Raw genomic sequence first — 17245 nt, 5'->3', positions numbered from 1 at the left:
AAATATTTGTCTTCATTCCCTGGTTTTAAATACATGGCGTTCTATGGTACCCCTTTTGATAGACTAAATAAATAAAAAAACCACATAAACTCCTAAAACACCATGGCCTGCCATGCCGAATTCTTATCATGTCTTTGTTGATGCAAAACAACGGGTGAAATACCCCTAATTCCCAGCTATTGCATCGCAGTTTCTACGCTGTCACCATCCTGCGTCTTTTCCCCAAGCAGCTCATACAAGCGCGTAACGGCCTGGAGCTTTTGCGGTCGATTCTTCGCTTGTCGCAAGGCAATTTTCAAATCCAGCAACAACGCGGTTTTTATCTTCCCCATCCTGCCCTCTTGCTGGGCAATGAAAGGATGACTATCACCCACCCTCCCACTAATCGTCCTGATATACAGATACTTTTGTATATGTCGTTCCAGTCTGGACAAGGACACGGTTGGTGCGCCGCCACCGTCACTCCCACTCCCCGCAGCATCATCATCACCACCACCACCACCGCCCCCGTCACTTTCTTCCATTTCACTCTCGATAATCCAATCCGAGTCATCTTCATCAGCATCAGTCCCCGAAGCTTTCTCCCCACGTCCATCAACAATCATAAGCGACTCCTCCAACTCTCCAATACTATCCTCAACGTCCAACAATTCATGGGCAACCATAATCCCCTTCCTCAGCTTCTTCTTCTCCTCTATCAACTCCGCCACCTCCCCAACCCTCTTTTCAAACAAATCCCGCAGTCCCTTAACATCCCTCTGAAAACCTAACAGCCCGACTCTAACTTGCTCAACCTTCTCTTCGCCACCCCTCAGCGCGCTGCCCAGTGACAGAAAGTCTTGATAGTTCTCATTGACAAGGTCGAGGAGCTCGTTGTTGAGCGACTGGCTAAGCTCACGTAGTTCAGTTTGTAGGTCGGAGAGGGTCTGGTGGCGGTTTGTCAGCGAGGAGAGGAAGGTGGCTGGGTCGAAGGTCGGGGAGAGGAATGATGAGCGCGACAGAGGCTTGGGGAACGGGAGGTTCGAATCGGTGTAATTAGCGCCACTTAGGACGGAGTCGGAGTCAGAGTCGTCTGGGTTGCCGAACTGTATGTGTATGTTCGGCATAAGGTCAGTTGCGGGAATGTGTGTTCTGAGGCCAGATTATACTTCAAGAGAGGGAGGAGGAACATACAAAAAATCTGGAGGCCATTGTGTAATTTTTACATCTCTTTTCTATTCGTCTGACTCTCCTGAACAGTCAGGACAAATTAACCAGAGTCGGAGATGAAGTGGGTATCTAGGAACGGCTGAAGTTGGGCTGAGCGGAACGCGGGTATCTAATCCCCTAACTGCGGCCCGGAGGCTCGCGCTAAATTTATTTCCAATTATGAATAGCGCATTGTGGTTAAGCGCGGTACCATAGCAGGAGCTCATATATATAACATTGCTATCATCCACAGAATAATAGATTTCCTGGAGTAGAAATTCTGTGCTTTGAATAATCATGGCTATATATATGTTTGTAAGCTACTAAATATAACATATAATATTGTTTTAAACATTGATTAGTGTAACGAGGCGGCGCCGAGACGGGGAGTCAACATTGAAGTCACGTAGCATAGGTTAGAGGAAGCCGAACGCGGGTGGGCTTGACTAGTTAAGGGAGCAGACGAGGGGATGCCTACAAATCGAAGAGGTAACTAAGAATCGAGGGCACAAGTGATTGTATAGAGAATTGTATGCGTATTCCAGTAACTCTGATATATTGAGAACGAATCGCTGACCCTCTGAACAGTGGGTCAGATAGCTATCTTCTATCAAGCTCCCTTCCTTCATGGAATTGTGATACATGCGTCCTACCTGATCAGCGGGGTCGGGGCGCCTCCTGGGCGTCATTCGTGGTGTGTTTCTCATAGCCTTCTACAGCGATGATCTATACAACCATCTCATATAAAGGTGGGAAGAATGGAATTTCACATAGATCCTGTGACCGTGACAATCAATATAATAATTATAAATAAACATATATAACTTCATGTATATTTTTTTTAAATTGTATAAACTTTAAAGGTTTTTTCTAATTTAATAATTATATTATTAACTTTTATTAAAAACTTTTACGATGAAAATTCTACATACTATTATTCTACATAATATTTATAATATTAATCTCGAAATCTTCTCACAAAGTTTATTAATGATCATGTAATTGAGTTGATGCGCGTATATAAGTTCGTTCTGTGAGGTGCTAGCTACGCTATAACTAACTAATAATAATTAGTTTAATAGACCAACCTGATATCAACAGTGATAAAAGATGCAGATTTGTCTTAATTGAAAGAAGAAGATTAGTTAGTGAGTGAACCGTTTCTTATACACTGCTTACTCAGAGAGTTCAATCTCACTCACTCCATCAATAATGTTTAGTTACCGAACAAAATCTGATGTCTCTAGAGGGTTAGTTTTGATTGCTGAACTGAACTTTTGTCATACAATCCATTTAATCATTCAGTTAGACTTGAGTTAGAGACATTGTACATGCAAGCAGCAGCTCAGACACTTGAAATTTGGCCTTTTTCTAAAGCTTTGACGTAAAAGGAATGCTGCTCTCTCGATAGAAAGCTTTATTGACTTTGGGGATTGACATTTTGGCTGAATTGGGATGCATCGTGTGTAACTATGAGAGAGATGTCCGAATATTTCGGTGGTGGATTAACTAGTTACGTCTGGGACGCCAGGTCTTCTTCCTGCCCCCACTCTGCCGCTAACAATCGCAATGACAACTCATCCTCTGCATCTCACCAGCAGCGTCGATGTGGATAGGCCTCAGGGTCTCTGAACAAATGCACCTTGGATGGACCCCAGTTTCGTCTCCATCTGTCAGGCCAATGTATGCCGGTCTTATTACCTGCTTGAATCTTCGTAACCTGCTCCGCCCCCCCCCAAAACATACCTAGCTACCTGTTCGTCGCTCTATACCACCCTCCCTTATGACAGCCTGCACGCTCTGTTCGATAATACCGCTACTTGGGTAGAGTCGCGCTGCGATATTACAGGACCAGCGTCTATTCTCCTGCCTACTATAAGAGAAGTGCCCCTCCCATGAATACTTGTCAAGATGGATACCAGGTCAGACAACGTCAACTCCTCCCTCCTCCTTGACGGCCAGCGACTTTCCTCGTCCCTCCCTCCCCAGCCGTGGCTCAATCACACTCCAGTAACATCTCGTGGATGTACCCGTCTGTTTGACCCTGCTGTTTCTTCTTCTCCTCTTGACGAGTCCACTCTTGCACGTCGCACAGCAGCTCTACGTCAACTGAATGGCCTCCCGCGCCCGTTTCACCGTATACACCGCCATACTACTTCTGCTAGCAGCCGGTCATCTCTCCCCTCCCAACCTGTCATAGTGAGGACTTATTCCGCCGAAGCCGATGCTCAGATACGGCCGTCTGCCATGTCACAAGGATCAGGTCTTCTAGCAAACGGATCTGCCGCAGATAGGTTATCTGTACAGATACCATCTGTTCAGGATTTCAGCATTGATGGAATTCTCCGGGCAATTGAGCCTGATATTCAAAGTACACTTGATGCTATCGCTGAAATATGTGGAAGAAGCAAGCTGAGTCTTGCGAATGAGTATGGAAGTCATCGCCCGCCTCTGGGGGAAATTCGCGCTTCTGGCAGATCAGCAGATCCCGGCCTTCTACCTGTCGAGGAAGCTAGCTCAAGTAGCGAAAGGCTGGTTGACCAAAACATTGTCATCCTAGGGGATGATACCAGCACGTTTGGCGAACGGAATCCGTTCTTGTCTACATACCATTTGCTAGTGAATGCGCACGAAGACACTGGTGCATTACCCTATGGATCTACCATGCTCCCTAACTGGAGTCCAGATCCATCCTCTCAACAAACTGTTATACCACCTAGAAATTCCTCGTGTGAAACAGGGACCCAATCTTTGCTACTGACCAGCGAGGGTAGACATCCCAGACACAGTTTTGACTGGTCTTTGCTTGGACGAGGCACGGAACATAGGCGTCAACATCACCACAGTATCTCGACGCAACCCGTTGTCTCAGAAGTACACTTGGATGCTCAGGCAGACGGAACTTATCTAATGGACACGTCTTGGGAGTCATACCATCGCGAGACTTCTGGGGAGACAGATGATTATTCAAGGAATCCTGCCATGGACGATTCACTTCTATTGCGAATTCGAGTTGAAAGACTGTCGTCCCTCTCTGATCTGCAGGGACTGCTCTCATGGTTTAGAAACGTAGGGCACCGCCTTGATAGAGCTGGTGACTCAGTACCTTCCCAAACTGCTGAAATGAGGCTTCGTGACGTTCTCCAGAGGCAACACAGTAGCATTTCAGGTGCGGTGTCGGCTGGAAATGCATAGTCGTTTTGGCATGCCTCAGTTTCTCGTGAGCACGGTTTTCAACATTGAGACGACCTATCGGATTTCCTTCTAGTTCCATTACCATATATCCTCGATGTTTTTGCATTTCATTTTATATACCCTTTCTTGGTTTTCAAGGGTGACTGTATAATGTCTAACGATTTACGATTCCATATTTCTTTCGTATCTCCCTTCTTCTAAGAGGTTTCTATGTACCAAGCTCCCCTGGGCGATTCTGCTTCCTCGTAATGTGCATTTCCTAATCAAAATCGAATATTTCATACATGCATCTAGCGCAAGCTATTCACGTTATACGTAATACAATCACAATCATTATGCAACCGGATTTTTGTCTGTTGTACATATAACTGCAGCTTTTATAACTTCTATGCAATCCATCCAAGATAAGAAAACAATATGAGGTATAAATTAATCGCATAGAATCGCAAGAAAATGCAGAATGCAATGGAATGGACGACAAAAAAAGAAAATGCTGTGTTCCAAACCTCACTCCCCGCTCCGCTCCGCCTCCTGAATAATCGTCTTCGCAAACTCCTCGAACAGAGGTCTCGACCAACACTTCCGATACCTCTCCACTAACAACTCTCCACCCTCACGCTCGCCCGCATTCCCACCCCCAATCCCATTCCGAACCACGCCATCGGCCTCTCCCTCGCCCCTCCCACCAACCCCCTCCACCATCTCCCCAAACCCAACATCAATCGGCACAGCCCCTAAAAACCTCACCCCCATCTCCTCCGCCATAGCCCTCCCCCCGCCACTAGAAAACACATTCGTCACCTCGCCACAGCATGGACACGAGTAGCCGGACATATTTTCCACAACGCCAATGACAGGAATGCACGTCTTGGCGCAGAAGTTGAGTTCCTTCCGCACGTCTGCGGTCGAGATGGCTTGTGGTGTCGTTACGAGGATGGCGCCGGTGAGGAGCGGTTGGCTCCTCTGCTGCTGCTGCTGTGAGGAATTTGTAGATGTCGTGGATGCTATTGTGAGTAATTGCTCTGCGAGCGCGATGTGTTCGTCGCTGGTTCCAGGCGGCGTGTCGATGAGTAGGTAATCGGTCTCACCCCATAGAACGTCAGTGAGGAATTGTCGGATCATTGCTGTCTTTTTGGGGCCGCGCCAGATTACAGCGTCGCCGCGGTCGTGGAGGAGGAAGCCTAGGGATATGCAGCGGAGGGAGCCTCGTGGGGTCGATTGGGTAGGAGGAGATTGGGAAGAGGGTGGTTGTTGTGCGCTTGTGCTTCTATTTGTATTTGTATCTGTATTTATTATTGTTGCTGTGGAAGGCTGCGACGGCCCTGTGCTTATATCCGTAACTGTATCTGTATCTGTAGTGGCGCCAGCGCCAGCGCCGACAGCGGAGGATGGAGGGTGTGGCGATGCGACGGAGGAGTTATCAGAGGTAGAAGCAGGGCCAGGGGCAGCAGGATGGACCAAAACGGGCACCCAGCCACCAGGCGCCTGAGTGATTTTCGCATCTTCCTTGCCGACCAGGCGCGGTATGGAGGGACCTGTCAGGTCGACATCGAGAATGCCCACCGATCGCCCCTGGAGGGTAAGGGCTAGTGCCAGTTGCAGGGTCACGGAGGATTTTCCTACGCCACCTTTGCCAGATAGGACCTGAATCAACCGTTGGTTAGCTGGGAATAAGGAATGAAGTATGGGGAGGGTAGCATTTGGGGTCTTTCTTGTTTCTTGTTTATCGGTAGGACGCCATCATTGGGAATACCTAAGGTCATGTCATGATGGGCGGCACGGGGAGGTGGTTTGTGGGGGGGGGGGGGGGGGGGTAAAATATGGCTTACCAGGACAATGTTTTTGATGCCGTCCAGCGGCATTCTGGAATGGTAGTGTTAACTGTGATTATTCAAGTAATGAGGAGTTAAAGTCATTAAGCAATGTTTAGTAGGAGAAATGTTTAGTAGGAGCATTGTTATTGTTGTCTGTGAGGCTCTGATCTCTTCTTGAATTTTTTTGGGATTATTTATTAAGCAGCGGAGTGGCGTCGTCGGGTGCGGGATACAAACCAGCCATCAGGATAATGACAGTAGCTAACTACAACCACAAATCCACCAATTTACCGCTTCATGAAAAGTGAAATGTATGTATGTAGGTGTTATGACTCGCAGGTCAATGGTCCATTTTAAGTTCCATTCTATTTATTTATTTATCATAATTAGTTGTATCTACCATGCTTTGCCAAAAGTTATCTGCTTTCCAGCCGTTCAGCTCCCACAGTAACAAAACAAGCGTTAAATAAGAGTCTTAGAGTCACGCCTGATACAGTTTAGAATGGATATCACGTCCATTTCTGTACCACAACCCCCCCACGCTTGTATTCCTTGAGGTCTCCTATGACCGCTTCCTTATCAGTTAGTTCCATGCTAGGGAACGTCGTCATCAGCACCCACGGTCGTTGCCGGCTGGCGGGACTTGAAGCGGTCACGAACGAGTATACGTCTCCAATGGTGTTCGTAGTGTTGAATCGGGTGACTAACCGCGTGCCATCTCCTAATCTTATTTGGAACGTGACTGTCGGCTGCGACTCATCTATCTTAGGCCCTTCAGGTCCTGGGGACTGCTGTTCCGCTTCTGCTGCTGGAAGTGCAGTTGCAGGCGCGGAGGATGGAGATTGTGTAGGACCAGGTGTTGGGCTGCCAAGTCGCTGTCCGCTTCCTGAAAATGGTTTGTACTTGGGTTTTGGCTTTACGTATTTCTCATCGTGTTGTTTTATCTCTACATCAACCGATTGTCCCACCTGCACATTCATTATCGAGAGTGGTGCACGTCCTTGTCGGATGCCATTCAATATCTCTGCATTGCGAGGGTCATCCGATCTGTAGAGGTCACCGTCGTCTACTGAGAACCCATCTGCCCAGAAGTGAAGTATTCGGCTAACGCGCTGGGCTCTTAGGGGGCGATTAGCATTTGGGTCGGGGATAAATTGGCTTGGTGTGTCGTCTCCTCCAAGAGTACGCGCGGCGCCCGTGAAATGCGAGCTTCTCGGTTTTAAGACATCTGCCGCTCTTGGTGCTGACCTATTGTGCAAGGCATGTTAGTAGCCTCCCCTTTGTTCAAGCTTGAGAGAAATATATATATATCAAGATTGCGCACCTTCTCGCCTTCTCTATGATTTTCTGTTTGATATCATCCGGGTTTTGAACTGCCAGGCCTGACTTCTCCCCTCCAGCAAACATATCCTGCCCTTCATCACTGTCGTCATCGCTGTGATCATGAGCTCCATTATCACCCGCACCTAGATCGCCGAGGGTCGCAAACTTCTTCTTGGTGGCATTGCGCGTAGCAGCATCAAAGGAAGGAGAGGTTGCTGCACCACCAAGTGTTCGACCACCACCTGATGGCTGTGCCGATTCGTCGTTGTATCCATGGCCGTCTTGCGTGTTATCATCTTGGTCGCGATAGAACTCCTCAAGCGCGGTCTCCAGGTCCCAGTTGCTCGTCACCAGGAACTCTCTGGCCTGTCCGACAATCCCAAAATGAAAGAGTTACGATGAACATTAGAGATGCTTGCACATGCACATGCACAACCAAAGAAGATCTTACCTGTGCAGGAGAAATTCCCGTAATACCGGAGAGTTGAGAGATCAGAACATCCTGCTCCTCCTGCTGAAGGTCCATGCTATGTAACAGGAGATCTAGGTGCTGATCACGAAGCTCTCCACCACCAGATTAGAACACCAAATATAGCTAAAGAAGAGCCGAAGGTGCGGCAGGAGCTCGACAGGAACTGAAGAGCAGAGAACCAGAGTTGAAGATACAGAGGAGATGTATAAGAACTGTTGTTGTCTCTCTGTTTGAGCCCGTGAAGTTAAGTGTTTGGCGGTTGAACATGCACAGGAACGTCACAGTTGCCTGGCTGTGATTATATCAGCATCCCGGAAAACTGAAGAGGGACTTAACTTAACCAATGAAATCACAATTCTGAGCACTCAAGTACCTAGGTATGTTGATCTGTTGGTGGGATATGCTCATATAGGTCAAGAAATCAGAGTGATGATAAACCCTGACCATGACCTGTTCTTGAGGACAGTTGCGGGAGTTGTATATATATACATATATGTCTAGACAGAGTATTAAGCATCATGTGACCTTGAGCTGCTCTTTGCTTGTTCGGTGAAATCAAGAACCAAACAGAATATCGTCAACATATCAAGTTATCAACCATCTAACAATCAACTTATACACCGCATAACATACACTTCGCGGGTTCCCCATTCCTTTTTACTCTTGCCGGCCAATCAAGTCCTTGCTTCGATATCTTCCCAGCAGCATTTGCTTCCCGACAAATAACCTCCCTCCTCTTCCCCTCCCCTTCCTCCTTACACAACTCCAACGATGCCGTCAGACGAGATCCCCTCACAATCGCGGATAGACTTGTACGACTCCACCTTGATCGTGCCCTCGGACTCGGAAAACTACTCTGCAAATAACGATCTATCCTCCCTGTCACCCCCTTCCACGTCAAGTTCTCCCGTCGTTCTCTACAAGCCTCCCACGCTGTGGGGTCTACTACGAGGTGCGGCTATCAATCTTCTCCTCCCATTTATCAACGGCCTGATGCTGGGATTTGGTGAGCTGCTGGCACACGAGGCTGCGTTTAGGTTAGGATGGTTGGGTACCAAGGTAAGAAAGATATTGGGGTCGAGGCGGCGGTGGAGTGGGAGTTGCCATTCTATTCGAGTTATCTACTTCACGAATAACGCAACTAAAATCACCTGCCTGCGCTCATTTAGATATTCCCCACTCATCGGCGATCACATCCGCTTGGTCCTGGTATTGAAGTCCGTGAGGCTCCCCGCGAAAAGCCGCCACGGAATAGATATGATCTGGAAGAAGTGGCCTTGCTGGACTGAGCCCGTGATTGTCCTCCGTATTCATTTGGTTGTAGAATGAGAACGCATTTCTCCGCGGTAAAATATTAGCTGTCCTCATTTGATTGCATCTTTCTCTCTACCGCACATGTACATTTCATAATAGCTTCGATTCATCCCTCGTATGCAGGTTGAAATCTGGGATTGGCGAATGGCGTGTAGGAGCTTCAACTGCCAGTTTGTAACTATAGGGAATGAACAAGGACGAACATGGATAGAAATTAGTGAATAAGATCGCTGCCTGTAGATCACCTCACTATTTTCCGTTAAATCTTACTGGTCTATATCTCCTATTTAAATATACCCTTTTGTTTTGGTTGTTTTTATTTAAATAATAAATTGTTCCGTTGAGAGAGATTTTGCGGAGTCGGCTAACCTTCCCCGAAACAGCGAACAAAAAAGAGAGCATCGCCGATATGGATCCTCATCAAATTTTTTGGTGGACTTCGGAATAACTCAACACCAACATACCAGGCCCAACAACACGGGCACGATGTCAGGCTCACATTTTGCACGGCTTCCTATTCTCCTTATTATGCTGGGCAAGACAGGCGTCAGGCCATGGGCCGCTGTATCTGTATCTGGTGTAACCAGACGGACAATGCTCGCTGCACCACCCTCCACTAGACATGTCCGTCTTCTATTCCTCCCCAAGTCTTCTTCTATATTGAGGTTGCGGCATCTGAGTTACTGACCACTATTTCTGTACCAGCTCTCTACAGTCACAACAAGGAAGTTCTTCCAATCGAAGTTGCGGAATCCGATACACAATGCTACTGGGCTTCTAAGGACATCCTCCTGGAGCTCTGTTGCCGTCCAGTTCGCGGGACTAGCAAATCCCCGTTTCAATTCCACTACGACAAACCCCAGCTCGACCAGTGCTCCCTCATCTCTCAATTCCATAGATACCGTAAACCCCCCGTTATCAAGTGGTGTTGAGTCAATTGATTCCCTTTCCGTGGCCGACCCTGTCAGCATAGATATTTCCCAGATCCCTGAAACGCTGGGCTATCTAAAGGCGATAGGCCTAGATTATGGCTGGGGCCCCTCACTATTAATAGAAACAATCTTGGAATCGCTACATATCCATGGAGGATTGCCGTGGGTGGGTGCTACGATAACGACTGCGGTTCTGCTACGTGTGGCCATGTTGAAGTTCGCCATTGATGCGTCTGATACATCGGCCAAGGTAGCAAGCGTGAAGCACCTAACTCAGCCAATCCAGCAGGAGGTTAAACGATGCTATAGAGAAAACGATACTATTGGGATGCAGCGTGCACTGAGTGCACGGAGGATTATTAATGAAAATTACAATATCAAGTTGATGAAGCTGGCGTATCCGATGATACAGATTCCCCTCAATTTTGGAGCCTTCAGAGTCTTGCGGGGCATGTCTGCTTTACCTGTGCCGGGGTTGGATTCAGAGAGCTTTCTTTGGCTTTCTAGTGTTACGGTGCACGATCCACTCTTTATCCTCCCGGTCTCAACGGGCCTGCTAATGCATTATACATTCAAGGTTCGTTAATGTAGAAAAATAAATATCAAAAAGGCTTTCATTACCTCCAGATCCTCCCATGCGGTTTTTATATCAAGTATGCTAATATCATCCCATTAGCTCGGAGGCGAGGTGTCTTCGTCAACTGATCAAACCGCGATGGCAGCCAAGCCCCTCTTACTCTACGGCCTACCCGTCCTATCAACAGTGTGCACATTATTTCTACCAGGAATTCTTCAAATCTTCTTCGCCTCGACCTCCGTCCTAGCAATTCTGCAATCCTACTCCTTTCACTCCTATTCCTTCCGTCGGGCCCTTGGAATGGCCCCGTTCCCTAAGCGCCCTGACCAATCCTCCAACACCCCAACCGGCCCAAAAGTGCGCATCATTGAAGCCCCGCGAGATAACTCGACAGCGTCCTCACATATCGAGCAAGTGCCCAAAGTCAGCTTTATAGATCGATTCATCTCCAGTTGCCAAAACTCTATAAAAGACACAAGGAAGAAGATGGAGGATATAGTCGGGCAGAACCAGAAAGTGGAGAAGTTTGCTGATGGCACGCCTAAGGTACGTATGACTAAAAAGCAGCTTCAGGATGCTGATGCCTATGAGAACAAGCGGAGGGAGGAGCTTGCTCTGGAGCGGGAAACGCGAAATAAGGAGCGACAGATGGAGTATAGGCGGAAGGTCGTGGAGAATAAAAGGAAGCAGAAAGAGATATGAATGAGTGGACCTTTCTTTTCTGTTTTTTCTTGTTTCAGACTCTCTTTCTCCTATTTCTATTAGATCTAACCCTTCCCCATGTTGTATTTTCTAATTGATATGTACAGTACTTTATTTGTTGAAATGGCGTAGGAGTGGATGTATTATCTGTTTTCCTATACTTTTTCCATAGTTTTGGTTCAGATCTAATTGCTTGACTGATTACTCAAACTGATTCTTTATTCCTTGTCGTATCCTACATTTATCACGTTTACATCCCTTGTGTATCCTCACCTCTCATGTTTCTCTCGTTTCGTTAGTCACTAATAAGTTCTTCTCCCACTGCTGGTCAGCGCTGAGGCCATCTATCTCCCTTGCTATCTTAGCATATCTATACACGTCTAATCAAAAAGGCATCCTTTAAATGCTCGCTGGATAGCACATACGGGTGAAGGATATAAAAGAAATGGAAGTAAGTAATTGCTGAGACAGCATAGTGGAAACGCAGAAATTGTACGGGGAAATATGTCATAACCCGTCAATACCTATGAGGCTTCTCCCTATTCGCCCACTTGCATTCAATTGATCCTCGTGCCTCTTTTTTATTCATTTAGGGATGATATACATTTTCTATGGCAATTATATCTTCACTGCATGCTGGTTCGGTATTTGCAACAAGACAAAAGACGGAATAGATAACCTAGGAAGCTAATCAGGCCCTAAGGCATGCTTGAAGATACATAGATGCACCGAAACCTCACAAAGAACACCACAACAGGATGAGAAGATAGTGCAGTGGCATGACGAGAAAATTGGTGAGAATCGTTCTATATAAACCAGTCGATGAATGATAAAAACATATTATTGCCATTCAAATGAAAGAAGTCCTGGTTCTCACCCATTGTCCTTCCATCCATATAATCCATGCAATTGCATTGAAATTGGTTCAAAACAAAACCAAACTGAACCCCGAGACATCACAGTCTAGTCCAGTCCAGCCCAGCCCCTTGGATCCTTTGAACCCCAGTAATCCCCCTATTCCATATACCATCCCCCTCAAATCTACTGAAATAACCTCCTCCCTCCCACCCCGCGAATGCCACACGAAAATGACCCTTTAACACCCATGCCACCCATGCTCAACCCACCAAAGCCTACCCCGCCACCTTCGCCATCGCGCTTATACCGTCTAAGCGCCTCGCGCAGGTGAGAAGGGAGGAGTTGTCCGCGATGGGGATTTGGGGGTGGTTTGAAGGGTAATCTTTGTTTGCGCTTTGGCTCTGCCTGTGTCTGTGGTTGTGATTGCGGCTGGGTTGATGGGGAGGGTGGGGTGGTGGTTGACTTTAGAATGTCACTGGCAGTGGTGCTGCTGTTGGAAGAGGACGGTTCTGTTTTCACAACAGCTATGTCATTCCCTGTTAGATCCGTTTTTGTAGAAGGCATATCAGCGGCTGCTGCGCTGCTACTCAATTGGTTTGTCCGTGTCTGACTGTCCATGATGGCGTTTGTAGCAGTGGTGGTAGTTGGTTGCGTGGATTGCGTAGATGCCGTAGTAACTGCTTGTTCGCGGGCACGAGTAGGGGCCTCCTCCTCCTCCTTTTCCTCCTCCTTTTCCTCTTCCCTCGCTAGCTCAGCTTCATACTCAGCGTACGCAGCCCTATCCGCAGCCTCAGCCCACTCTTCCTGCACGGTCCGTGCCTTCTCCACCAACTCCCCGACAAACACCTTCGTATACCCACTGATAGTCGTAATAACATTGGGTGGCACCGATTGAGACAGTGTCTGATTCACAATCTTGCGCACCATAGGTTTATTCAATTTAGCCCGTTTGAAGAAATCATATCTCGTCGACTGAGCGGGTGTAAAGGCATCGATGAGGATCCTGTTATTTCATTAAACTCGTTAGTAACCGCACGAAGCATACCACTAAATATTCATTCCAATTCAAAAGAAAAATTCGTAAAGAGAAAAAGCATAAGGAAAGGAAAACTCACGCAAGGTTCTTCCTCTCCGCCTCCGCCTCCCTCGCCGTCCCAGGACCATCCCCGTCTTCCCCCTCCCCCTCTACCTCCTCCATATCCCCCTCATCTCCATCCCCATCTTCATCCACCTCCTCACCACCACCATCCACCTCTACACCTCCATCAACAGTAGTTCCCTTTACGCTCGCCGTCCCATCTCTCTCCGTCTCCGTCTCCTTCTCCTTCCTGCCCCCGGCACCCCCCTTCTTCCTCTTCTTCCCCCTAGCATTCCCAGACCCATCTACACTCGCCGCAAACAACCCCGTAACGCTCCCCGTAACGCTCCCGCCGTCCGCTTCAGATTTCACACTGGCAGCTCTGGCGCTGTAGACGCGCGGATCGGAATCCTGAGAGGAAGGGAAGGACGTCTGGCGGAGTGGGTGCATTCGCGCTTTCTTATGGGAGATGTGAGTGGAAGAGGGCATGCTTAACGGTCGCTTTTTGGGGTTTTGATTTGAGGGTGGGAGGGAGAGGGGCGTTTGTGGCGATGGTGGTGGTGGGGAGAGAGACATTTGTGTTCTGTAACGTGGGAGAGGGGGATTTGACTGTAAGCTGCGGATGCTCAGCTCCAGGAGAAGTGAGTGGAGTGCTAATGCACGGTTGGACTGACAGAGATGTTATTGTATCTGAATAGAATGATATGTTTCCACACTGGCTGTTAGGTGATGGTTTCCTAGGCGTGTAGCAATCTATGGGGTGTGATAAAACACGTGACTCCACCAGTTGAGTTCAAGCTCGATTTTTATTAAGGACTCAGTCAATAATAGAGATATGACCAATTCAAGAAAATAACTCTTGTCAAGAGGGTCAACAAGAGATGATTTCACTGTTAGTCTTCATGGAGTATTCATTGGTGCGCAGCTTACGAGTTCCGTCTATATTCCCTACGTCATTATCGCAACACTCTACTTCAACGCAGGGGAGAAGGATAGTTGGAGGACAAACTATGACCCTGTTGTAAATTGAAAGGAGATTGATTAAATACTATTCAGACTTGCAGGCTAAACGCATGAGTAAAGCAAATCAAAACAGCATTAGGCCGTTGACATCAACATATCTCCTACAATTGCACAACAGCAAACATAGAAGAAAATAAAATCCCGAAAATGAGAAAAGCAAAAAAATAGCTGGGAGGAACAAAGTAACAGCACAGAGATTCCGAGGGGGAAAGAGAAGGACCTCTCTACCGGTGAAATGGAAACCTTGGAGGTGAGCAAGGGAGAGAAACGTGAGGGTGACATGTTTTTGAGACGCATAAAACAGGGCAATCAAGGACAGAGAAAAAAGAAAGCTCAGAAATAAATAATAAAGATAAATATCAAGCCATATAAAATAGCCCAATATAGCTAAAATTTGCTTTTGTCAACCCGAAAAAAGGGGGCCCGGTGGGAAAGGCCAAAGCTTTTAAAAGGCACTCTCCCCGATCCGTGGCGCCCCACCCCTCCAATCATTGCGCTCGTAATAGCGGAAGACAAGATCGTACCCATCCAGCTCATGCACAATGCGATCGACACGACGGTAGCCGGGGATCCGCTCCATTTTGGCATTGCGTGCTGCCGCCGTGAGATTCATATGCTCATCTTCATCGACAAGGATATCTGACACAACCTCAGCTCCATCGGTAGTCGCAGTCGCAGGGGAAGCAGCATGGTGGTTCTTATAGACGGGCTTCTTAGCTTCAAACAACGTCACGCTGAATCGACCTGGTTTAAAAATATCAACGACATGGTCAACGATTTCGGATGTTTCGCGCCCACTCTGGAGTTGGGGTACGTTCGTCTCGAAGGACGCATAAGAGCAGTGTGGTTCTGGCGTGACGTGGACGGTGAAGTAGTGAGAGCCTGAGCTACCGTTGGGTGCCGGTACGACGCCATTAGCGGAGAAGCCGCACGGTGTGAATAGGTAGGCGTCGACGCGGGCACCGGGGTATTGGCTGGTTGGGTAGATGTCGGAGAGACCGCAAGATTCGGAGACTACGGTTCCGAGGCCATGGCCTTCGGTTGTTAATTCGGAGGGTAGGGATTGATCCATGTCCGAACCCAGGTCGCTGGTGTCGGAGTTGTTGCTGAAGACGTCTAGATGTTCATCGTCGTGAGCTTCCTTCTCTTTTCGCTGCAGGCGATGACGACCTTCTGCGACCGCACTCGCATGGTCGAGGTAGAATTGTTTTGCATTCTCCTCGTCTAGGTCTGTCATGAGTATTTCGAGAGTTTCGTCGTTTTCCCCTTCTTCCTTCGTTGAGCGAGCTGCCGTTTTTGAATGCTCGGGGAATTCAAGAACCTTCACGGGGGTCTCGTTTCCTGGCGTAGACGGGGGAGTCAAGATGGTGTAAGGCTCAGTCAGATAGAGATACCAATGCTCGCCATTCATCTTGCCAATCATGTACGCGCTACCTCCCAGGAATAGCTGGTCCATTGTCTTGACCTCATCTCTCCAGCTGCGATGGGGGCCACGCTGGCGGTCAGGGAAGAGGAAATTCTTTCTACTATAGAAGACACGGTACGGAGCAGCTGCAGTGGCAATTCCACAGGAAGCTGGAGTAGTATTCTTGGGGAAACCCGCGTAGAGGGCTGCGATCTCGAGGATACGAGGTAATCCGGACAGCAAGGTAGTAGTCCCACAGGTCTTGAGAATGAGCTTGTGTGGGAACACAAACATGCTGGATTCTGAGAGTAGGTACGCATCCACGTCGTCCGATTCGATGATTGACAGCACCTTGCAACTGACAAGATCAAGCATATCCTTCCATATCTCTGCTGGAACCGCCTTGAGTCCCGTCGGTTCTGTCGATCCAAGAAGGTTCTTCGGGGATGAGCCAAACCAGACCTCTAGAAGTTTTTCGGGGCCTAAATTTTTACAGTCGACAATGGTTAGTTGCTAGTAACCCAAATGAGATCAATTATCACGGGCGTAACTGGTTAAACGAACCTTCGAAGGCATTGCTCGAATCGAGATCCAAGGTAGCCTCATGATTAATTGTCAACGACGATGACCCCATGAATGACGAAGGGGATGCCGTGTAATTCTCCGGAATGTTGATGTTGACCATATCCGTGACCGTCAAGCAGATTCGGTTCTAGAAAAGGGGAGTCGTGGACAAGAAAAGAGAAAAACCGGGCTTTTGGTTGCTGCGTAAAACCTTGGATTGAGCAAAACAATTATGAAAGCACTATCTTCCACCCAGACGAACAATGCGGTGTCCGCCTGAGACAGAGTAGGCCCGAGGACTGGGAGCGTGCGACTGCTGGCTCCTTTGCCAGCAAAATGTAAACCAATACGTAATGGTACCTGCCTTTAAGAGGCGTTATGGGGGTCTGGCGGAGAGGGGGAGGAAGAAAGCTCTGGGATGAGGAATTGTGGCTAGCCAATGGTACCTCGCACTGGCAAGATACCGATACTCTGCAAAAGTATCGGGTCTAGCAGACGAGGATTATCTGCTTATTAGAGATACAGTCAGAATAAAAAGGGGAAAGTTAGTATTTCGGGGATTTTCGAAAGCGACGTTATCGTGGTCTGTTTATTTAATGCGATGAGTGTCAGTTAACTTGTTTGCGCAGGAAATGTTTGTGGCAAGAAGAATGCCATTTGGACCCCGCCATAATCACAGACAAGACGACGACAAATAGTGTAACGTAGCCAAGTTGGCATCAGGGAATACAGTGAATCTATACTTGGAGACAAAACCACGCAGGGGAGAGACTACCTGGTGGTGGGAGTGAATTGATGGG

General features: G+C 47.9%; 8 protein-coding genes across 8 annotated transcripts; 3 read left to right on the top strand and 5 right to left on the bottom strand.

The window, feature by feature from the left end:
• Nucleotides 1-176: 176 nt before the first annotated feature.
• On the bottom strand, nt 177-1106 carry PADG_07518 (uncharacterized protein; the record flags this gene model as incomplete). Its single annotated transcript, XM_010764466.1, has 1 exon — nt 177-1106. The coding sequence occupies one exon, from the start codon at nt 1104-1106 to the stop codon at nt 177-179; it is 930 nt and encodes a 309-aa protein (XP_010762768.1).
• Nucleotides 1107-3099: 1993 nt separating this feature from the next.
• On the top strand, nt 3100-4383 carry PADG_07517 (uncharacterized protein; the record flags this gene model as incomplete). The annotated part of the gene is made up of 1 exon (XM_010764582.1): nt 3100-4383. One exon carries the CDS (start codon nt 3100-3102, stop codon nt 4381-4383), a length of 1284 nt encoding a protein of 427 aa, XP_010762884.1.
• A 507-nt stretch (nt 4384-4890) lies between these two features.
• PADG_07516 (cytosolic Fe-S cluster assembly factor cfd1) lies at nt 4891-6245 on the bottom strand (the record flags this gene model as incomplete). Its single annotated transcript, XM_010764581.1, has 2 exons — nt 4891-6027; nt 6213-6245. The coding sequence occupies 2 exons, from the start codon at nt 6243-6245 to the stop codon at nt 4891-4893; spliced, it is 1170 nt and encodes a 389-aa protein (XP_010762883.1).
• A 461-nt stretch (nt 6246-6706) lies between these two features.
• PADG_07515 (protein phosphatase regulator SHP1) lies at nt 6707-8046 on the bottom strand (the record flags this gene model as incomplete). Its single annotated transcript, XM_010764580.1, has 3 exons — nt 6707-7445; nt 7522-7886; nt 7972-8046. 3 exons carry the CDS (start codon nt 8044-8046, stop codon nt 6707-6709), a joined length of 1179 nt encoding a protein of 392 aa, XP_010762882.1.
• Nucleotides 8047-8763: 717 nt separating this feature from the next.
• Nucleotides 8764-9281, top strand: PADG_07514 (uncharacterized protein; the record flags this gene model as incomplete). Its single annotated transcript, XM_010764579.1, has 2 exons — nt 8764-9051; nt 9162-9281. The coding sequence occupies 2 exons, from the start codon at nt 8764-8766 to the stop codon at nt 9279-9281; spliced, it is 408 nt and encodes a 135-aa protein (XP_010762881.1).
• A 511-nt stretch (nt 9282-9792) lies between these two features.
• PADG_07513 (membrane insertase OXA1) lies at nt 9793-11517 on the top strand (the record flags this gene model as incomplete). The annotated part of the gene is made up of 3 exons (XM_010764578.1): nt 9793-9930; nt 10012-10815; nt 10915-11517. The coding sequence occupies 3 exons, from the start codon at nt 9793-9795 to the stop codon at nt 11515-11517; spliced, it is 1545 nt and encodes a 514-aa protein (XP_010762880.1).
• A 1041-nt stretch (nt 11518-12558) lies between these two features.
• Nucleotides 12559-14029, bottom strand: PADG_07512 (uncharacterized protein; the record flags this gene model as incomplete). The annotated part of the gene is made up of 2 exons (XM_010764577.1): nt 12559-13378; nt 13491-14029. The coding sequence occupies 2 exons, from the start codon at nt 14027-14029 to the stop codon at nt 12559-12561; spliced, it is 1359 nt and encodes a 452-aa protein (XP_010762879.1).
• Nucleotides 14030-14921: 892 nt separating this feature from the next.
• PADG_07511 (S-adenosylmethionine decarboxylase proenzyme) lies at nt 14922-16566 on the bottom strand (the record flags this gene model as incomplete). The annotated part of the gene is made up of 2 exons (XM_010764576.1): nt 14922-16363; nt 16446-16566. 2 exons carry the CDS (start codon nt 16564-16566, stop codon nt 14922-14924), a joined length of 1563 nt encoding a protein of 520 aa, XP_010762878.1.
• Between the last annotated feature and the right edge of the window lie 679 nt (nt 16567-17245).

Source organism: Paracoccidioides brasiliensis (genome assembly GCF_000150735.1).
Source record: "Paracoccidioides brasiliensis Pb18 unplaced genomic scaffold supercont2.11, whole genome shotgun sequence".
Taxonomy (NCBI): domain Eukaryota; kingdom Fungi; phylum Ascomycota; class Eurotiomycetes; order Onygenales; family Ajellomycetaceae; genus Paracoccidioides; species Paracoccidioides brasiliensis.
The sequence above is the reverse complement of the archived record's forward strand: the minus strand, read 5'-3'. Positions and strand labels throughout refer to the sequence as shown.